This window comes from Emys orbicularis, chromosome 6, assembly GCF_028017835.1.
Source record: "Emys orbicularis isolate rEmyOrb1 chromosome 6, rEmyOrb1.hap1, whole genome shotgun sequence".
Taxonomy (NCBI): domain Eukaryota; kingdom Metazoa; phylum Chordata; order Testudines; family Emydidae; genus Emys; species Emys orbicularis.
Genome location: NC_088688.1, coordinates 91,181,655 through 91,205,667, shown reverse-complemented (window position 1 = coordinate 91,205,667; position 24,013 = coordinate 91,181,655). Strand labels below are relative to the sequence as shown.

At 42.6% G+C, this 24,013-nt stretch overlaps 1 protein-coding gene across 1 annotated transcript in view; it reads right to left on the bottom strand.

Moving 5' to 3' along the window:
- The window catches only part of SLC28A3 (solute carrier family 28 member 3), a 63,976-nt gene extending 40,190 nt beyond the window's left edge, over nt 1–23,786 (bottom strand). The window contains exons 1-3 of the mRNA XM_065406533.1: nt 23,721–23,786; nt 13,622–13,705; nt 5,753–5,832 (exon numbers count right to left, since the gene is read on the bottom strand). Coding sequence (XP_065262605.1) covers nt 5,753–5,832; nt 13,622–13,705; nt 23,721–23,786 — 230 coding nt within the window. The remainder of the gene's footprint in view (nt 1–5,752; nt 5,833–13,621; nt 13,706–23,720) is intronic.
- Nucleotides 23,787–24,013: the final 227 nt, after the last annotated feature.

The following is a 24,013-nucleotide window of genomic DNA, read 5'->3' as shown; positions in this document are numbered from 1 at the left end:
TGTTGTGATGAGAGTCTGCTATGGACCACCAGACCAGGGGGATGAGGTGGATGAGGCTTTCTTCCGACAACTAACAGAAGTTACTAGATCGCAGGCCCTGGTTCTCACCCTGATATCTGCTGGGAGAGCAATACAGCGGTGCACAGACAATCCAGGAAGTTTTTGGAAAGTGTAGGGGACAATTTCCTGGTGCAAGTGCAAGGAGGAACCAACTAGGGGCAGAGCTCTTCTTGACCTGCTGCTCACAAACAGGGAAGAATTAGTAGGGGAAGCAAAAGTGGATGGGAACCTGGGAGGCAGTGACCATGAGATGGTCGAGTTCAGGATCCTGACACAAGGAAGAAAGGAGAGCAGCAGAATACGGACCCTGGACTTCAGAAAAGCAGACTTTGACTCCCCCAGTGCATCCCAGGGTGCTAAAGGAGTTGGCAGATGTGATTGCAGAGCCATTGGCCATTATCTTTGAAAACTCATGGCGATCGGGGCAGGTCCCGGATGACTGGAAAAAGGCTAATGTAGTGCTCATCTTTAAAAAAGGGAAGGAGGAGGATCTGGGGAACTACAGGCTAGTTAGCCTCACCTCAGTCCCTGGAAAAATCATGGGGCAGGTCCTCAAGGAATCAATGCTGAAGCACTTAGAGGAGAGGAAAGTGATCAGGAACAGTCAGCATGGATACATCAATGGCAATTCATGCCTGACTAACCTAATTGCCTTCTATGATGAGATAACTGGCTCTGTGGATCGGGGAAAGCAGTGGACATGTTATTCCTTGACTTTAGCAAAGCTTTTGATATGGTCTCCCACAGTATTCTTGCCAGCAAGTTAAAGAAGTATGGGCTGGATGAATGGATTATAAGGTGGATAGAAAGCTGGCTAGATCGTAGGGCTCAACGGGTAGTGATCAATGGCTCCATGTCTAGTTGGCAGCCGGTATCAAGCGGAGTGCCCCAAGGGTCGGTCCTGGGGCTGGTTTTGTTCAATATCTTCATTAATGATCTGGAGGATGGCATGGACTGTACCCTCAGCAAGTTTGCAGATGACACTAAACTGGGAGGAGTGGTAGATACGCTGGAGGGTAGGGATAGGATACAGAGGGACCTAGACAAATTAGAGGATTGGGCCAAAAGAAATCTGATGAGGTTCAACAAGGACAAATGCAGAGTCCTGCACTTAGGACGGAAGAATCCCATGCACTGCTACAGACTAGGGACCGAATGGCTAGGCAGCAGTTCTGCAGAAAAGGACCTAGGGGTTACAGTGGACGAGAAGCTGGATATGAGTTGACAGTGTGCCCTTGTTGCCAAGAAGGCTAACGGCATTTTGGGCTGTATAAGTAGGGGCATTGCCAGCAGATCGAGGGACATGATCATTCCCCTCTATTCGACATTGGTGAGGCCTCATCTTGAGTACTGTGTTCAGTTTTGGGCCCCACACTACAAGAAGGATGTGGAAAAATTAGAAAGAGTCCAGTGGAGGGCAACAAAAATGATTAGAAGGCTGGAGCACATGACTTATGAGAAGAGGCTGAGGGAACTGGGATTGTTTAGTCTGCAGAAGAGAAGAATGAGGAGGGATTTGATAGCTTCTTTCAATTACCTGAAAGGGGGCTCCAAAGAGGATGGATCTAGACTCTTCTCAGTGGTAGCAGATGACAGAACAAGGAGTAATGGTTTCAAGTTGCTGTGGGGGAGGTTTAGGTTGGATATTAGGAAAAACTTTTTGACTAGGAGGGTGGTGAAGCACTGGAATGGGTTACCTAGGGAGGTGGTGGAATCTCCTTCCTTAGAGGTTTTTAAGGTCAGGCTTGATAAAGCCCTGGCTGGGATGATTTAGTTGGGGATTGGTCTTGCTTTGAGCAGGGAGTTGAACTAGATGACCTCCTGAGATCCCTTCCAACCCTGATATTCTATGATTCTATGACCTCGAGAGGGCATCGAGTCCAGTCCCCTGCACTCATGGCAGGACTAATTATCTAGACCATTCCTGATGGGTATTTGTCTAACCTGCTCTTAAAAATCTCCAATGACGGAGATTCATAACCTCCCTAAGCAATTTATTCCAGTACTTAACCACCCTGACAGTTAGGAAGTTTTTCCTAATGTCCAACCTAAACCGCCATTGCTGCAATTTAAGCCCATTGCTTCTTGTCCTATCCTCAGAGGTTAAGAAAAGCAATTTTTCTTCCTCCTCCTTGTATATGTTGTTGTTAATGGATTGATTTGTTTCAAGGCTTGCGACACAGGAATGCTTGGCTATTGGCAGTGATTTTTTTTTTTTTTTAAATAAATCAGTGAGGCATTGGCCTTCAAAATAAAGGACACATAATGAATGGACTTTTCAAGAACAGAGGAAAAAAGTCAGGCTAAATGTTAGGTCCATCTTGAAGTTTTAATTCACGAATAACAATTTTATAGACATACCACTACCCCCACCGAATGCCTGATATTCTACTCCCACTCTATGTTCAGTGACATCAAAAGCTAGCTTCAGAGTAATTCAAGTGAAGCAAAGTGCTCTTTGGATTACTGTGTAAATAGAGATTTCTTTACTGCAAGTAATTATATTGAGCTGCGGATGGAAGAACAAAATGACCTGGGGAACAATAATAAAGCACTGTGGATAAAACTTAATTATTTTGGAACTTTCAATGGTATTATAAATAAATCAGAATTAATAACTTCCTAAACATGTGCCCTTCATCTTCTTTGCCCTTACTCATCTTTCCACTCCTACCTATTATAGATTCATTACTATTCTTTGTTCAGGTTTTCACCAAGAAGGTTGGTGTTGATTGGACGTCTAACGTAGTGAATGCCAGTGAAAAAGAGGTAGGATCAGAAGAGGCTAAAATAGGGAAAGAACAAGTTAAAAATTACTTGGACAAATTAGATGTCTTCAAGTCACCAGGGCCTGATGAAATGCATCTTAGAATACTCAAGGAGCTGACTGAGGAGATATATGAGCCATTAGAGATTATCTTTGAGAAGTATTGAAGACAGGAGAGATTCCAGAAGACTGGAAAAGGGCAAAAAGAGTGCCCATATATAAAAAGGGAAAAAGGACAACCCGGGGAATTACAGACAAGTCAGCTTAACTTCTGTACCCGGAAAGATAATGGAGTAAATAATTAAGCAATCAATTTGCAAACATTTAGAAGATAATAAGGTGATAAGTAACAGTCAGCATGGATTTGTCAAAAACAAATCATGTCAAACCAACCTGATAGCTTTCTTTGACAGGGTAACAAGCCTTGTGGATGGGGGGGAAGAGGTAGACGTGGTATATCTTGACTTTAGTAAAGCTTTTGATACTGTCTCGCGTGACCTTCTCATAAACAAACTAGGGAAATGCAATGGAGCTACTATAAGGTGGGTGCAAAACTGGTTGGAAAACCGTTCCCAGAGAGTAATCAGTGGTTCATAGTCATGCTGGAAGGCATAATGAGTGGGGCCCCGCAGAGATCAGGGATCAGTTCTGGGTCTGGTTCTGTTCAATATCTTCATCAATGATTTAGATAATGGCATAGAGAGTACACTTATAACATTTGCGGACGATACCAGGCTGGGAGGGGTTGCAAGTGCTTTGGAGGATAGGATTAAAATTCAAAATGATCTGGATGAGAAATGGTCTCAAGTAAATACTGTAGGATGAAATTCAATAAGGACAAATGCAAAGTACTCCATTTAGGAAGGAACAATCAGTTGCACACATAAAAAATAGGAAATGACTGCCTAGGAAGGAGTACTGCAGAAAGGGATCTGGGGGGTCATAGTGGACCACAAGCTAAATATGAGTCAAGAGTGTAACGCTGTTGCAAAAAAATTGAACATCATTCTGGGATGTATTAGCAGGAGTGTTGTAAGCAAGACATGAGAAGTAATTCTTCTGCTCTAATCCACTCTGATTAGGCCTCAACTGGAGTATTGTGTCCAGTTCTGGGCACACATTTCAGGAAGGATGTGGACAAATTGGAGAGAGTTCAGAGAAGAGCAACAAAAATGATTAAAGGTCTAGAAAACATGACCTATGAGGGAAGATTGAAAAAATTGGGTTTGTTTAGTCTGGAAAAGAGAAGACTGAGAGGGGACATAACAGTTTTCAAGTACATAAAAGGTTGTTACAAAGAGGAGGAAGAAAAATTATTCTTCTTAACCTCTGAGGATAGGACAAGAAGCAATGGGCTTGAATTGCAGCAAGGGAGGTTTAGGTTGGACATTAGGAAAAACTTCCTACTGTCAGGATGGTTAAGCACTGGAATAAATTGCCTAGGGAGGTTGTGGAATCTCCATCATTGGAGATTTTTAAGAGCCGGTTAGACAAACACCTGTCAGGGATGGTCTAGATAATTAGTCTTGCCACGAGTGCAAGGGAGTGGATTAGATGACCTCTCAAAGTCCCTTCCAGTTCTATGATTATAACATTCTAAACTTTAAGGGCCTGATTCTGAGAATGGGAGTGTCTGCTCAAAAATGTGCACACAACTGCGTGTTTGCGGATGCTTCGTTTGTACACACAACTATGGTAATTGCAAATGGTTATTTAGACACTCAAATGCTTAATTTGCACTCACAATTACAGCGATTTCCACCCTTTTTTTTTTTTAACATGGCCCTAAAAGTTTAAAATGGGCAATAGTTTCATAAATGCTAGTAAAACCACAAATTTCCAAAGAGCAGGGAGGAGTGACTAGAGAAGAATAGTTCATTTGATTATGTAAAAATAGTTAATTACTTTACAAGTTGTGTGGCATAAAAACTAATGCTAACTGCTTAAGATAAATATTTTAATGTTATGACTGCTTGTGAAAGTGACCAAATTATGGGCCTGGTTTTCCAAGTTAAGCGTGTAATGCATATTTTATGCATATACTTAATTTATGGATCCAAATTCCCAACTTGTGCATATAAATTAGGTAATTTTACATGCACATGGCCAGGTCAAGTAACCCAGTTTGAATGAGATAAATTCAAAATAATACCTGGCTACCCAGCAGCTGAGTTTCTAGAGCTTGCTGAATTATAAAACAGGAAGACTGAGATTCAAAACTGAAAGTTGTGAAGACAATACGTAACAAAGCCGTGATAGAAATTGAAGGAAAGAGTAAAGCGCAGAGCACAATGTGCTTATATGAAAACTTCTCCCATCCCAATATGGCAGAAGCATGTTAATTCAAAAGTCAGTATTTTATCTCAAGCTCAGGAACCTCTTTTATGGAGATTGGATGTACACACACACAGGGACTATCAGCTCAGTTCATTGTGTAATCACAGACACCTGTGCAAAGTAGTGTAAAACACTACCGAATCCGGATGGTAGTGGTTTCTATCTACTTTGCACTGGTGTGAATTACTATATAGTATGCATGGCAATGATGAATCTTGAACTTTCAGTAGGAATCCATTAACAGGCTCAACTATTATATAAGCTACTATGCAAAAGTGGTGCTGTTGGATCAAACGGGCAAATCTAGTTTATGTAAAAATATTAGCTTCTCTAATTTGCAAAGATTCCTGATCATAATCACATGCTCAGTTCCATGATCATATACGTCAGTTGCAAGGCATAATAATTTTAAATATAATGTAGTTTTTTCAATACACAAATTACTAGGAGATACAAAGGACTGCCTGGCTTAGTAATGTGGCAGCTGAATTTTGGCCTGTCATGCAGGAGGCTGAGACATTGGCAAATTTTTGCTTGGAGTGGGGGTGAAATGGGTGGAAAACTTGCTCATTAAAAAAAAAAAATTACCCTTTTAAGAATGTTCTCTCAGCTACGGAGTCTTGTTTGTTTTTATGCTGATCACTCTCGATATTGATGTGTGTATCCTCCTGGAAAACAGATACATAAAAATATAATGAGTCTGACATATTTCTTGAGTAATCTTCAAAAGAGAAGATTCTCTTAAAGACAGCTGGGTGAGGTGGTTTCACAGGGCAAAATTTGGTTTCATTCTGTAGCTGAATCACAATCGGCATGCAGTCTCAACAGGAACTCTCAAGAGTAACATCTCATTCCACTTGCTCTATTCATGACACACATTCTCTCTCATTTTGCATACACAGCTCTGATTCTGCTGTGTGGTACCAACACTGTTATTAACATCAAGCAAACCCAGTAGTTATATAGCATAGCTGTCAAGTGATGAGCTTTTTGAATTTTGAACCTTCTCAAAGCCCACAAAATGTAAAAGGGGGAGGTAAAGAAGGAGATTAGCCTGTCCCCTCTGTCACTAGATGAGGAAAAGAGCCAAGAACAGAATAGTTTTGTATAGATGATCAAAAGTGAATCTTATATTCTGGGTGGATCTTGTAGCACTGCCTATTAAGGTTACCTGACACTTCTCATTATAAGACCCTGTTTTCAGTTAATTATAACTTTGCCAAACTTTAACCACTTGGGCTGAAATTTGCCATGTCAGGTGTCTGCCCAAGGCTCAATGTTTTTTGGCTAGTTTCAGTCAAAGTGGTCCAGCTGCTTCCAAGAAGGTGGCTAGGAAAGACTATGTTGTTTTGCCCATGTTTAAAAAATTCTGGAAACGTTTTATTTGAAAATCTCTAGCACCCCCATGCTTTAGAACAGGGACTTGAAGTTTGGCAGGGAGGTAGCCTTTTTGTCAGGGATATCCTTTTAAGCCGATTTTCATAGAAACAACTACATCTGGCCAAGTTATAAGCCTTTGAAATTTTGTAGTTTACATATGACAGCTTTTGATTTTAACAGCTAAAAACTCTAAAGATTTTATCCACCCTGACCATGCTTGAGCCTCTCACAGCTCCTAGTGCTGACCAGACTGCATGTGCAATCCACATTGAGAAACTGAGCATGCTCCATCCCCTCACAACTTCTACAGGTAAACAAACTGGACATGCCCAATCCCCAAAGAGTGACTGAGCATGCTCCAGACCAGTGATATGGAGGCTCAGAAGGACTTTCCCTGTAATAGCAGTTCCCAACAGCTCAAGACTGGGGTGGGGCCAGGTACTGGAACTGAAAGCAAGGAGCCTGTCTCTCCTGTGCTCTCTGTGACCCTCCCCCCTGCTGGCACCCAGACAGTGGGAAGGAGGAAACCACCTGATTTGAATGCAGAGGGGACAAAAGGCAGTGTTGGGGGAGGGAAAGAAGTAGATTGAGACAGTTACTTGGGGGAGGAGAAACTGACTAGAAGTTGGCGGGGACATGCTCCTTCATAAACCATATTTCTCTGAGGTATAAAGTATGCATCAAACATAGCCAGAACACTTTCACAGTCATCTTTGTGTCTGACTTCAGTAAAGTCAAAGAATTTAAAGATATGATCTGCTTGCTTCCCCATAGCATAAATTAAAGAAGATACCTATATATCTCTAGTTTCTTTGTGGTGCTTGGTAGCAATGTAAAAATATTTCAAAATATTGTTTCTAGTTTGTCCATTCTGAAGGTTTGTCACAGCCGAAATTCTCTGGGGGCACTGAAGAGTGGCATGTTCATGAGATCCTGCCAGCTTTGTTACGACTTTCCTTCTGTTTCTGTTCTTAGTTTATTCCTGACACCATCTCATGTACTTCTGTCCCAGATATGGACTGGTCACAGAGCACGCTTATACACAGCGGATATGTCCATTATAAGATCCTTTAATGCGCTGCCAGGTATGGCTAAGGTTTGCTTTAAATAAGGTATTTTACACACACTGCCAATTAGTAGCTGAACAGTAGAATACAGTTTAGTTTACATTACAATGGGATTTCCTCCAAAACACCACTTATATCTGGGACTGGTTCCTCTCTACCAATATCAACTCAGTACCTTCCAGTCATTTATGTTCTTTTTGCCCTTTCTACTCAAAGTTCCTAATGTCACCTGCTTTCATATTCTATATATCTATATCTATAATTCATTCTCTCTCTCTCTCTCTAGATATAGATATAGATATGAAACATAGATTCTTTTCAGTACATCACAACATAAGGTGTTGTTCTTTGTCCTTTATAAATTAAAATGTTAAAAATAGAAATTAACCAAAATAAATCTGTACAAACAATATCACAATTTTGTCTTAATATATCAATGCCAAATTTATTTCTGAAGTTCAGCTACAATTCTTGAGCCTGATTTGCATTTATACTACTGCCCTTTAAACCATTCTGGAAGAGTATTACACTTACACTCCCTGTAAGATCCTTTTACACTGCCAGAATGGTGAAAAGAGGCCTTAGTGTAAATTCTGTTCTCACTTTACAGTTTTCAGCTGACAAAGAAACTGAAGGTTTTCACATATTTAACTGAATTTTCTGTAATACAAGGAAAGTAGTGCTCATATGTTGTTTTTGTTCTTATCCCCTTTCAATGTGTTATTTTAGCATGTGAAGAAAGAGATTGTAATAATCAATTGTACACTACTTGGTATGGGGCTGGAAATATTACAGTGTGCAATTATATTGTGAAGCAGGACAATGTTTTCTTAAAAATATGTACTGATGCAACCATACTATGGACTATACACTAGTCTCCAAAGAAGTTTTTTTCAGGTTGGCTGGTAGTTTGGAGCAATTGTGTGTTGAGTAATTTTAGTCTTTGTATGCCATAAATATTTATGCTACTTACATTCACAAAACTAGTTTATAAATCAAGACCTATCACTGTTTTTTCTCCTCTTCAATCTATTTTTTTTCTGCTGCATATTATACACTCTGCTGAAAGCTCTGAAATGCCCTAAGTTAGTTTCCAGGGAGACCATATGAAGCAAAACAGCTCAATGGGAAAACTAACAAAATAATTAAAGTGGCATATAGGGGAAAAAAAATTTGCTCAGAAGCTGCCACTCATTTTCCTATGTGATAGTCCAAAACTACATGGATAGAGGTCTGTTTTTAGCCTTCGTGATTCAAATTTCCATGAGAGGGTCTTGAAAGCCTTTCAGCTCTGTGGAGCTAGACTGTTGTATATTATCTGCCCTATTCTACTTAACTTTGATTACTCTCTTTTTGATATTCACTGGGAAATAAAATGAAGATCAAACGTGAATCAAGCCACTCGTACTGTAGGTAGTATTTGCCAACCAAGGGGTTCTTTTCCACTGTACATCTGTAGCAGGGTTCTATCCTGATGGATCTAAAGGGATGAGGCTATCAGAGTGCCATTTTCTCTATAATTAAATTAGGGTTATACTGCATCTGTTCATTTTGGATAGGTGGAATCAAGACACTCAAACCTAAATTACAGCTGATCACATAGAGCGAAGTAAATGTGCCCATTTTTCATTCCATCTTCCCAAGTCAGACCTCTTAACTCTCAATTTTGCCATGATACAGTCATGCTTAAAATGCTTGAGTCACACTACCCAAAACAGTGGGGGCTAAAATATGATTCTGAGTGTCCTGGAAAGGGAGCATTCTTGGGAGTCATAATTAAGGCTACAGTTTTGTCATGGAGGTTTCGGAAGTCACGGAATCCATGATTTCCAAAGACCTCCATGACTTCAGCCTCGGCAACTGGGAGCTGCAGGGTCCCACCACCTCCCGCAGTGGCAGGGAGCTGTAAGGTACCACTGCCACCTGAGGCAGCAGGCTCCCAAGCTCTCAGTCGCCATGGACAGCAGAGGTACTCTGCAGCTCCCAGCCGCCACAGGCAGGGAGGGGTACCATGCAGCTCCTTGCCAGCCAAAGCGGCAGAGGGACCCCCGCAGCTCCCCGGCTGCCACCGCGGGGCAGAGGAACCCCTGCAGTTCCCTAGCTGCTGCCATGGGGCAGGGCGACCCCCGCAGCTCCCCGCCGCCGCAGTGGGGCAGTGAGACCCCCCCCCAGCTCCCTGCTACCATGGTAGCGGCAGGGGGGTCCCCACAGCTCCCATTGACCAGGAATGGTGAACCGCGGCCACTGGGAGCTGCGGGGGGCTGTGCCTGTGGATGGTCAATGTCAGCAAAATGTCTTGCAGCCCGCAATCAGATTACCCTGATGGGCTGCATGCAGCCCGCGGGCCACAGGTTGCCCACCACTGTACTAGAAACTTACAGGATGTTCATTCTCATGCTACTCTGCTGGCATTTGCTGGTGCTATATAATGGTCAGTTGTCTTGTGATGTCAGAGATCCACCAAGGGCCTGGTTCTACAAAAACTTATGGATGAGAGTAACTTTACTCACACAAGCAGTGCCCTAGAAATCAACAGGGCCCTAAATGCAGTGAAACCTGGGTTTTCAGCCATTTGTTTGTGATAGATCATAAAAGGCAGATCTCTTGCTAATAGTTCTAGAACTAAATGCAATTCATTTCACAGAGATTAAGGGCTTGTCTTCACAGCACCGCAATCCAGAATACGGGGTCTGATCTGTAAAGCGCTTTGAAGCGTTGTGCTCTAATTGCCTCATGTAGACCCTGCTGGCACAAACTAAAAGGTACCTAATTTGAATTAAAGTTGTTTGTCCAAGCAAGGTCTCCATGGGACAGGTAGAGCACAACATTTAGTGTGCTCTACAAATCACGCTCCCATACTCCAGACTGTGGTGCAATGTAGACAAACTGTAAGTAAAATAGATGTACTTAGCTCTTCCTAGAGTTTGAAGCCCCTGTTGTGAAAGATGCATAAAAAATTGAGAGGTATTTCCAGAACACACGTACAATTCTAAACACATCTAAAAACATAATGTGGTAACTGCATAGATGGTGCAATAAATAGGATAATACTTTACACAGAACATCCAAGGCTATGATGTTCCAGGCATAACTTCCCTCCCCTTTGAACTGGTATAATACATTGGTAGGCTAATATACTCAGGAACTGAGGGGGGAAAATTAATTCAAATGGTTATATATCAGGGATTTTGCCAAATAACTTTTTTCTTTTGGATTTTCAAAATAACAAAGAGTACCTATTTGCACCGGTGAAAATGTTTAAAATACAATATTATGATACTAATTTATGATACCTTTGTCAATCTGCCTTCCTAGAACAGCAAGAAAAACAGAGATAAAAGAAACAAAAGTTAAAGGCTACGCTGTGTCTGGCCCTGCGCAGGTCTAAAAGCATCTGAGGGAAGAGGGGGTAAGAAACTTACTTCCTTTCTTTCCTGTGACAAGGCCAGACACAATCCCAGAGCTGGGACTGAGAGATTGTCTAGCATGGGCTGGGTCTTAAGGGCCCAATCTTACCTTACCAGTACTCTTTCTAACCTGAAGAATTTCACTGATGGCTCTTTAGATTAATTTGTAGTTCCACTTTAAAAAAAAGATTTTTATTTATCTCTAATACATAACATCCTTATAAAGGAAGGGCTGTTTGTAAAGTGGGATTCTTTTGTCCCCCGCTCCTATTTAAAGTAGACTATAACAAAGGTACTGAATAGTTAAGGTTTTGAAAATAATTACAATTTGCTTCAGAAGCAGTTGGAATTGTCTCATGTGACACCAGCTCTCTTGGCTGACACACCAGGGACTGAATGCGTTGGGTGACCTCCAGAATTAAAAACATGAACTACTGCAGCTTGAGCTATAGCTCTGTAGCTGTGGTTTGTAACAACTCATATCTTCAGGGGATCAGCACAGAGACGGAATGGTAACACCCTCCCCCACCCCCACTGGGTCTACAATGTTAGCAATTTCTTTAAATATCCCTGAATCTACGTCTATTGAGTTAAAATGTTTAAAAAATATGAACTTGGAATAGAATTTGATTTTTTTGGCTTTCAGACTCATTGTGTCTGAAAGCATTTGTTAGGGGTCCCACACTGCTGTGCCCTTTTAAGTCTACAATATTTTAACCTGAGGACCCTAACCCCCCAGCACTGCTGGAAATTACTCTAGCGTATGAGTTGCTGGAGTGTGGTACAGACTGTTGGAGTTCTGCTAGTGAGCATTTACCCCATATTTCTCCAAGTGATTGGATTTACTTCCAAAAAACAGTATTGTTGGGCCCACCACAAATGCAGTGGGCCAGATTCTGATCTCATCTTGACCCATGTATTTTAGATCAGAACCTGGCGTAACATGTCACCAGTGGAAGAGCAGAGCCATTGTAGGCAATCAGAGTAGCTAGTGGATGAAGTCAAAAAAATGTTGGCCTTGCACACTCACGCCTTACTCCTTGCATTTAAGGGCAGCAAATGAAAAACTTGTTACCACTGCTTGTAGGCCTCTTGCCACCAAACTCAGTCACTGGACAAGACTTCAATATAGGCAAATGTATTAACTAAAGCATCTAATGGAGCTGCTTGAAATATTAAGATATTTTTGTGAAAATATTGATGAAATCTTTGCTGTGCACTAACTTCACCATGCAGACAAGCCCTAAGTTCAAGTTCCGGAATTGTCTGCCCTTTTGAAGGTAAAGGAAGGAAAGAAAAGTTTTGAATTTCAACATTTTTTGACTAACTCTAGTATATCTAAGTGATTAGTGACTCACCACATGGGCCAAGTCATACAGCCAAAGGAAATGAAATAGAAACATTTGATGTAAAACCATCTGTATAGCATTTCTGTCACCCTTTGACCATTGGATGTTGCCGCTTATTTACTGTTGCCCTGGGATTTGGGCCATCTAGTGGATGGGTAATTACAACGCAAAACTAAGTATGTGCTCAATTCAGGGAGAAAGGGTCTAATTTTATGTCCTGTCTGAAAAATAGCTTCACTAAAAGTGTTGGCGAGCCAGACCAACATTTTCACTGTGGTTTTCCAAAAACCAGCCAAACCTAAGAGGAAGAAAATACTTCTTTCAGTGGATTCTGGAAAGTGGAATTCCATTTGCTCATAGTCAAAAATGTTTACAGTGTAGAATCTGCCCATGAGGTTTTAGATTAATAAGTTAAATAAAACCCATAAAAACTCTTCTGATAAAGACAAAGAAAAAAAATCAGGGGCCTCATAGTAACAAAGAATTTACCATAAAGGACCACATTCTACTCTCAGTTACATAGATTTGAATCTGGAAGAGCTCCATTGAATTAAAAACTTTAGACTATTTATAATACTTTCTATGGAAAATTGTCACCACCCCCTTTACAGGTATATCAGCAAATTGAGCTGGAGGTGTAATTTCCAGATTTAAAAGGTATACCCTTACTAGATCTGATCGAGCTAGGAAGCTAAAAACGGCAGTGGAGCCACAGAGGTGCGAAAGCAGCAGAAGGGGCTAACCACCTGAGTATGTACCCATCCAAGAAGCTAGGCATATACTTGACATGGCTAGTCTGTCCCACTGCTATGGTTACACTGCTGTTTTTAGCTTCCTAGCTCATTCAGAGCTAGCAATGTCTCCTCAAGCTGGAAATTACATTTACAACTCAAAGTGCAGACATACCATATGTCAGCTCTCTGCCTTTAGTACTCATCATGACCAGCATTGCTATGCCCCATGTACATTTTGGGTAGAGCTGTTATGAAATTATAAAACATTTTCAGGAATCACGGTAGTGATGTCAATGTCTCCATGTATTTTTGATGGATTTCTGAGAACAGGACTGGCTTACTGATTTCAGTTCTAATTCAGTTATTCATTTTATTCCTGGATATACTATCACAAGTGCATATTTATTTTCTGCCTTGACAGTATTACTAACCCTACTATGTTTCTGGTTCGTTCTGAGTGTAAACATGGTTACTCTAGTGACTGGATATTATTTTAATCTGAAGAAAAACAAAAACTTACCGGGTTACTATGCACAGCATCCCTATTTTGTGAATTCCTGCTTCTTAACCCCTCCTCATTTATAACCTCATCTTCAGAGTCATTCTGAAAAATATCAAAATTGTAAACAAGACGTTAGTTCAAAACCAGAATCAAACATCTTTCTTTAATGTAGGAATAGTTGACTCCAGTTGTGACAATCATGCTTCTGCGCTTTACCTTAGCAAGACAGCAAAAGTACAGAGTTGCTCTGTGCTCAGATACTGATCTGCATGAAAAACTCAAGGGGAGAATGGAGGAGAAAGGGGTGCTGTTCTCTAGATAGATTAAGACCAAAGTATATTATTCCCCCTATCAGTAGTGAGTTCAATCTAAGTGTATGAGAGATAATAAAAACAGTTTATAGATGGGTGAGGGAATTTCATTTAAGGGTTGGTGAATCATGGATGGACAGAGGTAAGTTGTCTTAACTAAGGCCTTGTCTACACTACAGGGAAAAGTCAGTCTAAGCTACGAAATTTGAGTTATGTGAATAGCGTAACTCAAGTCGATGTAGCTTAGATCTACAGTAACTCCCGGCTTAACATTGTAGTTATGTTCCTGAAAATTTCTGCTTTAACCGAAATGATGTTAAGCGAATCCAATTTCCCCATAAGAATTAATGTAAATGGGGGATTAGGTTCCAAGAGAAAAAATATATATATGTATACTGTGTGCACACAGTATAAGTTTTAAACAAACAATTTAATACTGTACACAGCAATGATGATTGTGAAGCTTGGTTGAGGTGGTGGAGTCAGAGGATGGAAGAGGGTGGGATATTTCCCAGGGAATGCCTTGTGCTAAATGATGAACTAGCATTCGGCTGAGCCCTCAAGGGTTAACATGTTGTTAATGTAGCCTCACACTCTACAAGGCAGCACAAATGGAGGGAGGAGACACAATAGACGCATGGCAGTGGCTGCAAACATTCCGTGCGGAAATTGAACGTGATGAACCCACGCTATTCCACTGGAGCGCACCATTCCCTCCACTTTCCAAAGTGCTGGTGAGTGTGCGCGCGTGTGTGTGAGTGAGAGAGAGAGAGAGAGAGACGCGCATTGCCCCTTTAAGTCCACTGACCCCACTCTAAGTCCACTGCCTTTTTAAGTAGATCAGCAAGTTGAGACAGCTGCTGCTGCCAGCAAGCTCCCTCCATCCTTAGCTCTGTAGTGTCCCCCCCATGTCTGTCGAGATGGGGTACAGGAGCAGGGGAGGGGGATACCCTGACATCAGCACCCCTCTGTCTTCTCCCCCCCCACCCCATGCACAGCAAGCAGGAGGCTCCCGGGAGCAGCTCCAAGGCAGAGGGCAGGAGCAGCACATGGCAGTGGGGGGAGGGACACCTGAACTGCCCAGCAATTGATAGCCTGCTGGGTGGCTGCCGCACAGGGAACTTAGGGGAGCAGGGAGCTGATAGGGGGGCTGCCGGCCCACCCTGGTTCCAAGCCCCCACCAGCTAGCTGCAACGGGCTGCTCTTTCTGCAAGCAGTGGACAAAGCAGGCAGTTGCCAAACAACGTTATAGGGGAGTATTGCGCAACTTTAAACGAGCCCCCTGACCCCCTGGTGGAGGGGATCTTGAGGTGGGGGGTGGTCACCCGCTCCTGCTTTAAAGGGTTGAAATCAGCCCTGGGAGAGGGCTGTGGCAGGGGGCAAGCAGCCCAGGCTGATTGGGGAAGCAGCCTCAGCTGTGGCCACGTCCCAATCAGGGCTCAGCTGGCCCTTATAAGAGGGCAGTGGGCCAGGAGCAAAGACAGTCTCCTCTAGCTGTAGAGGGAGACGGGCCTGGTTGCTGGGAAGCTAGAGAAGGTACCTGGAGTGGAGCAGGGTTGGGGGAAGGCTACGGGAGCTGGGGAGCTCTGGCCTGGAAACCCCCCAGGCTGTGGCCTAGTATAAGGCCAAACAGGTACTGGGGTCGCAGAGGGCAGCCCAAGGCTAGGCAGAGGCAGCAGGTCCAAACCCAACCTTGCCTGTGATGAGTGACTTATACTGCAGTCAGCCCCAGTGAGCGGGGGCTAGTTGGTGACTGGCAGTAGCCTACAACTGAGGTGAGGTGGGAAAGTGGGTGGGGGTTCCCCTGGAACGGGGAGACCCTGAGATGGTGGGGTTACTGCCAGGGGGCAGCACCCCAGTGGAAAGGGGCACTGGGGTCCGGGAGGGACACGGGGGGCCCAGCGGTAGCAAGACACTGGCCTGCAGAGGGCGCTCCGACGGCTGGCGAGCTAATTCCCAGGATGACCAGCAGGAGGTGCCGCAGGGGTGAGTCCCGCACCATTACACTCGTCAACTCCCCTTACTCTTCTCAATTCAGTGGAGTACAGGAGTTGACAGGAAAGCGATCTGCGGTTGATTTAGTGGGTCTTCACTAGACCCGCTAAATTGACTGCCGATGCATCGATCACCATGTGTGGATTCCCCGGTAAGTGTAGACAAGCCCTAAGTCCCATGACCTGAAGTAAATATTTCACTCGGTTACTTAAAAGAAGCCATTTAAGAGTTACTCAACTGAAATAGCAATATTTCTTATGAACTCATCCAATCGCTTTAAGGATCTTGACACAGGCAAATATATGAATGCTAAGAATCTTAAATTCAAATAAGTCCCAATATTTCTCTCTTTTCCCTGAGGTTACTTTATATCTCTTCTTCAGGAGTACATAGTCTAAACAATCTGGTGTTTAACAGAAGTTGTTGGTACCTTTAATTACAATAGCATTTCAATATGAAAATTATTACAGGAATTATTTAAGTCTAGTCTATTGGCAGTGCTTTTGAAACATTAAGTCATCAACGATGTTGATGTCATCACATTGCAGAAGTAGTGCTGGACTGGAAGGTTGCTTCTTAACAATGCTGTGTTGTGGCTTGTTTGTTCTTTGTCGGCTTGATTCTGTTTACTTGCATGGCTGAGATGAGATGAACAGCCTGAAATGACAGTGCTGAGTGGTATCTCAGTTCAGATAGATTTATACCCTTCTCTTTCCATAGTCTCACTAAAGGTGGCAGCCACACTGTGCTACAGAGTAAGTCTTCCAGAAAACGTAGAGATGCCACACCGTGTGTACTCTAGATGCAGTATTGGGTTTCCTGGGATGCACTTCCTGTTGGGACAGAAACAAAAGCAGCCCCGTTGCAGGCTGCAGTTACACAAAGCAGTAGGAAGTTTGTTTCCTCATTGCTGTTCATGGTTCTGCCAAAAAAAGGATTTATCTTGAGGCGTCAGTAAGATACTATATACACACCTCTTTCAGAGGCTTCGCTGGATGCAAATACCTGTTGCTGTCACCTCTTCACAGGCTCCTTTATGGGATAGTCAGCTCCTGAATATGTAATCTGCTAAAGCATATGCAGCAAAGTTGTAAATTTTCGTCACCTCACATTACTTTTGTCTTTGTGGTATGACATTTTCAGAACATCTTTATAGAGTTTAACTCTTTCTTTTATTCAACTCATTTTCGGAAATGCCCCTTTAGTTCCATCAAGATTGGACACGTTGAAATTCCCTTTCAAATGAGTCCAAAAGCTCCTTTTTACCATATAGAAGTCTTTGAGCTTTCAAAATATGTCCTTTTAAATTTAAATGATTCTTAGAGAGTCTTTAAACTTATGTGGTCATCAAAGAAGGTATTACCTCTTCTTAACAATCTTTGGAAAGGTGGTTCTCGTCTGAGCATCAGAGTCCACAGGTCTCAACTGCCAGCCCAGGACTCTCTAGGAGTCCATATGTTCTGACCCGCCTCCCAGTGATCTGTTAACAGTTGCTAGAATTCAAAGTTCAGCTCGGCAGAGGATGCCAGTCCTGGGATCTGACTGGCAAAGCTCGAAGGATCCTGACTGGTTCCCTGCTTCTATTTAAACCAAGCAGAGGAACAGGAAGTCATTTGTGAACTGGAGTGTTCCCTGCTTAGGAATGCCTCCCCTACACTACCTGATCCTGCTGCCTGACTGTGACCTCCTGATATCCTGATCCAGCCTGACACTTGACCCTGACTTCCAGTCTGCCCTCTGTCTTGTCTCAGACTCTGATCACCTGGTAACCTGACTCTGCCTGGCTCCTGACACCCAGGGTGAAAGTAAAGCCGAAGACTTACCAGTACGGGGGCCGGCTCCACGCTCCATCCCTTCCACGCTGCCTGGCCCATGCCGCCCGGGGTTCCAGCGGCGATTTAAAGGGCCCAGGGCTCTGGCCGCTGCCATGGCAGTAGCAGCAGCGGCTGGCGGCCAGAGCCCCGGGCCCTTTTAAATCGCTGGCCCCAGGGCAGCTGCTCCTCCCCCCCCCCCCCGGGGCAGCCGGGGGGAGGGGGGGAGGCAAAAGGGACAATGACATTAAAGCACTGCCGCAGGGTCCTTTGCCGCAGCAGTGGTTTAAAGTCAGCTGGGCACGGGCCAGTACTGGCGGCCACTTTTTATTGGTATGCCGTACCAGCCTGTACTGGCTTTCACCCCTGCTAACACCTGACTCCTGGTCTGGCCTTTGGCCTGTTTCAGATTCTTGTCTCCTGGTATCCAGACCCAACCTGGCTCCTGACTTCTCTGACCACTAAGTCAGATCGCTCACATCCAGTCGTGAAACTGAGTTTGGTCAGGAAGTTGCTTAACCGTTGCCTGAAAACTAACTAATTCCCCAAATAATATAAATATTTGATACTCAAATGGCTTCTTATATAGTAACCATTTATAAGATTACTTTATTCCATATCAGTACATAAAAGATATTACTACTCACACAGCATTGGTTATCAGTAAATTGTCTTACATGGTTGAATTTAAATACAAACCATTTGCAAGTGAACATAACAAAAGAAGGTTATAGCATCTTAAGCATTTAAGGAATAAACAATCTAAGGTTTCCACCTTTTAAGTGGAAATGTGACCTTAGATATAACCAAAATATTTCCCAACTATACATATTTTCCTTAAAGTTAAACAAAGGAATACTTTAGGCTATATAAAAATCAGTGTCCCTAAGACGGGTTGGTCACCTGAGGGCAGGGCAGTAGAGTTCAAATCAATGACCGGAGAGGTGAGAACAGGCATTGTGGTATACCTCCCAGAGACCAATCGCAGCGCTGTAATCGCGACGGTGTCTATACTGGCACTGCAGCGTTGTAGCCCCGCCGCAGAAAGCTGTACCCCTATCGGCGGGGTGTTTTTTTTTTTGTTTTTTTTTAGAGCACTACAACTGTGCAGTTTCTGTGCACTAAGTGTGTACACCTCGGGAGTTACAGCGCAGAAAGCTGCTTTACTATGCAGAAACTTGCCAGTGTAGACGAGGCCTAAATGACATCCTCTTAGTCTCAGAAGACAGGTCTATTTGCCATAGCCTTTCTACGTAACCACGTTCTTTGAATTTGGAACCATTTGGTTCACTTCTTTTGCACTTCCTCCACTTCTATCATACCAGTTTTGAATAAGAATATTCTAGATGTGACTCCACAGCAATCTGTTAAACAAAGCCAGCATAGTTTCCATTATCAGTGTTTAGTATTCTGTCTAGACATAGTACACACCCAAGAATTTTTCCAGATGATGATGAAAGATGGGCTGACAGAGCACAGTGGTAACTACTTAGGGGTTACAGATTATTTAGGAAGGATCTGTAATATTGTTGTTAGAGATTAGTCAGGATAATTTTGAACCCCCGTGCATATCTGGTGTCTACTGACGCAAATGATGCTTAGTTGCTTTTAGTGTGTGGAAATATTTGATTTGTTTGCACAATCAGAATAGTTGCATGTTCAAATATAAGTACATAATTGCTCATGCTTTTTTCTGTCTGGACATCCAGATCCTTCGGTTTTTAATTGACCTGTAAAGTCCATCTCCTCAAAATTTCAGACATTCATTCATTCAGCCAGTTGCAAATTAAGATGTCTTTTATGTGATTCACCAAATTCCATTTCCCCCCCCGCAGCACATTGTTCATCCTGGCTTCGTTCTTCATCCTGCCTTCTCTGTTAACTAGCATGTCATTTATAAAGGCATCAATCTGCATGTTCTATCCTGAGACACAATTTTCCAGATCAGTAATGCTGAGGTCCAGGAATAGTGAGTTAGGGATTTTTAAATCAATTGTTGCCAGCATATGCTGAAAGAGTTCAAAGTTACTGAACAAGAGAGAGAAACATTGATGATTTTTGTATTGAATTCAAGCAAATGGCCCTCCCATGTACAGCACAGAGAGATGGATGATGAGCCAGCAGATTTAAATTCAGTGGGCCCAAAGTGAAGGTGCACAAATAGTGTAAAAATATCAAATGTACACAAGTGGGCTTAATTTAAAGGTTTAAATCAGCTGTGCAGAACAAGGCAGCTGTAAATCCATGATACAGTGGGTGGACAAGTAAGAATGATGTGACAGACAGGCTAAGTGTGTTGCATAACCTGGCTTATAGAAACCAATAGAGAGCTGCTCACTGTCACAGCAGACAACACTTTAGACAGGCAGAGAAGTAAAACCAGAGGAACTGAAGCGGAAAGAGAAGAAGCAACTCTTGAAGCTGCTCATTTAAAAAAAAAAAAAAAAAAGTCAGAGTCATAAATATGATCCTGACTCCCTGGTCTGCCCTCTGGCTTGTCTCGGGCTCTCATCTCCTGGCAGTCTGACTCTGCCTACCTCCTGACGTCCCCATTGCTGTGACATTCACAACCTATCTGTGTTTAACTCAATTTATACTTTATGTTTTGCTGGTGGTTTTGAGTGTATTGGAGTCCTTCTCACAACTCCTCAGTATGTACCACCTCCCATAGGTCTGGGGAGGAGGAGTTGAAACTTCTTGATTATCAGCAGTTTTAATGAGAGCCCAGAGTCTTAGCACTGACTTAGAGCAATCTTCAGATAACAACCCAATTAGGGTGTTTGAATGATGAGCCAAGTTAGCCCCATGGCTATACAGTGGGAACTGAATTTTGTTACTGAATAGATTGTGGCTCTAATGCCACAGCCTTGAGTAGGCGATAGCATGGCACAGATATCCAGAAATTAAATCCGTGAGGTGTTCACAAGTGTGACATTAACAGTATTCAAAGTTAGATGACACAATATTGCATAACCTCCGTACCACACTACTAATGTATATTCTAGATAGATATATAGAGAGAGAGACAGATGGGTGAGACACAGATATTTCAACATCTAACACTGACGTTCTGTTCAATAAATACATAGCAGCTATCTATACTTAAACATACACAATAACGATTTATGTTCCTTAAATTATGTGACATTTTCCAATGAATACATCTGTTAAAAGCCTGAAGACATTGACAACAATGACTTGTGTTAATTCATGAGTTCTAGCTACAAGGTATCTATTGAAACAAGGAATTTAGCATGTAGGTTTTATAGTTGCAGTGAGGCCATCTTGTGTTATACTGCAGGGGTAAAAGTGTGCTATGGGGGATGGATAAGATTCAGTGCAGGAGGAACTACATATGTTGTGAGCCATACATGTAAGCAGCTGACACTTATGAATCTCCATCACTCCTTTTTGCTACTTCAAAATGATTTTTATACACTAAACGGTGCCAGTTCCCTGATATGGTTTTAACTGTAGTTGGATTTGTAAGGAGTGCAATGGCTGCTGTACAAATCACAGGCATTCCTCTTGTTCTTTAGAGACACTTATTGGAAGCTGAAGCTGCAAATGATGAGGGGAAAGTGCTTATATGACAAAGACTGCAGTTTCTTAGACATATGTATCATCACAAAGCAGTTGGGAGGGGAGGTGCACTGGGGCCATTACTACAACTAGCTCCAGTGGGATCCATGTAACACAAATGAGAAGAAGTTGATCCTAAGAAGGGCTGAAAGCAGGAACAGCTAAAGACATCAATAGAAAAGGTTATACTCATGTGGGACAGTGAGAATGCTGTTCTATTATCTAGGGCTATGTGAATTGTTTAAGTATCTGTAGCCAAATGGAAACTGAAAAAAGCTCAAATATTTATACAAATAATAAAAATAAGTAAGAAATAATAAGTAAAATAAATTGTTCTCTTTACTTGTGTTCTAGCCTGTCTGTTAAAGTACACTCTCTCCACATTGCGAAGCAAATAGTCTTTCATGCCTGATGAAGGGAAATGCAGATATGACCCTTTGACCACAAACCAGTTACCAGTCAAGTCCACTGAGCACCATTGCAAGCTGTCTTATTTACTTTCTAAAACAAACTTACTGCAGCAGATTTACTTTGTCCCTGTCTTTATTTTCTGTTATTTTGTGGTTTAATCATTAAACAGTTCATACACATCTGAGAGTTTGTTTATAGCGAGGTACAACAGATTCAAAGGGGTTTAGATTAAATTAATCACTTTCCTCAGTGCCATTATATTTAGGGCCTGGAGAATTGCTGACTACTTTGACCTTTTTATTGTATAGCAGGGAAATTATCGGTTGTTTAATATAATACAATCAGTACAACAGAAACTACCAGATATCATGTCTTTGAAGACAATAAGGGCCTACTCTGTGCTTAAGAGAAACAGACAGAAGGAAATAGGGGGAGCTGATGATCCTATTTTTCTCCTTGGCCCCTGTCAAGTGATTTATTTTTGTGCACAGGAAGCTAAACATCATCTTCTGATTTTCGTCCTTTGAGGGAATGAGTAATGTGTTACAAATAGAATCCCTATATAATTAAATCTTTTTGTTTTCTTCCAGCAAAAACGTCACTACTGGTCAAATTCAGATATGATAATCTGGAGTATGCACCACTGAAGTCACTTGGATCAGGTCCTAAGTGCATTTCATTTCATTGACTTCCTAGAATTTGAGCCCTCTTATACCAAGTCTGAATTTGTTCTGTGATTTAGCTGTAGCACCAGAATTGCAATGTGCACTTTGTGCAATGAGGTAATTTCACTTCACTATGACTGGGGTTTCTCTCTGTCTGAGCTCACTGTAAGACACTGCACTAGTAATAACTATATACCATTGCTGGGTTTAGTTCAGTCAGCAAAAACGTTTATTTGGGGCAAAAAACTCTACAGATGATATCTGGTTGGTGTGAATGTTCCCAACATTCATGCAGAGTATAAAAGGAGTCACATGTTATTCTGGATGCTCTGTAATATCAGCTTGATGCCCTATGTGAACTGTGACTGGCTTATGTGCATGGCCCGCAACAGTAAAAGCCAAATACTGTCCTTCCTGCTGATCCCTCTCACTGAACTTGGAACAAGGTGGGTTTGGGGGTTGTGGAAGGAGAGGAAGGAGTCTGTCCAGCACAGAGCAGCTTCAGGACCATAGTCTGTCCCCTCCCACACGTATGCCCCAGTACTTTAGGTGACAATGCTGCCTGATGGTGGATCCATTGGCCTCTCTGCTCCTTCTTCTCCTGTCCCTGCCCTGCTACTCATGTCTTGCTGTGCATGGATATGCAGGGAACCTTTGCTAAGCTGGGCTCCATGTTGTGCACAGCATGTGGCCCTCTGAGTGGGTTCCCTACATCCTACCTGCTCCTTGTCCCTCCCTGTAGCAGAATGTGCTCTTGCAGCCACTGCATTTAGTGAAGGAGCAAGACTTGCCCTGAGTGATTATGTGTGTGACTGTTTCTCTTAAGGCAAGGGCAGCTCTTTGATTAGAAGTTAAGGTTTGGGGGGTCTAATGCTTTCCTCCTATTAATTTTCCTTGTTTTGATGGGGCAGTTGTTTGCACCACAGTGATGACTTATTCCAACGCCCTCAGCTGCAATCAAAGCGGGCACTGTAAATTAACAATCCTAATAACAACTGAATACAATTTTAGTCTGAGATGCTCTGCACAGAGAAGATAGTGGGAAAAGTCAGTGGTGAGATCTGGGAGCACAGGTGACACACTGAATGCAGGAGGCTGAATGTGAACAAGAGACTTCTCAGCTATCCCAGCACACTGGGTAACAAAGGAAGGCAGTAAATGGAGCCTCTGAAAGTGTGCCAGTTCTGGTCAGTCCCTTTATTTAAGAGCCTGGCACACTGGCAGGATAGGTCTGCAAGTGTGCTGTAAAATAGTTGTAGGTGCAGAGCAGAAATTGTTCTCTCCGTGCAGATTCCAAAAGCCTAGTAATTACTTTCCAACCCCCTACAAAAATCAGGCTTACCTGAAATGAAGAATTATAGAATCCATCCGCCCCAGAAAGAGCACTGCTATTTTCTTTCAGCTCCATGTGTGTAACTTGGACAGGGATTTCTACCTCTCTGTTGAAAAAGGCAGGCTGGCAGCAGCACTTAGAAACAGAATACTAGATAGATTAACTATTACTTAAAGTTTACCTGTGACCACTCCCATCCTGTTACTTCAAGGCCCCACCTTCTAGCTCTTTTGAAACATCCCCCTGCACATAAAGGCAGGGTGAAGCAGAATTCCAAGCCTATTAAAATGACAGAAGGATTC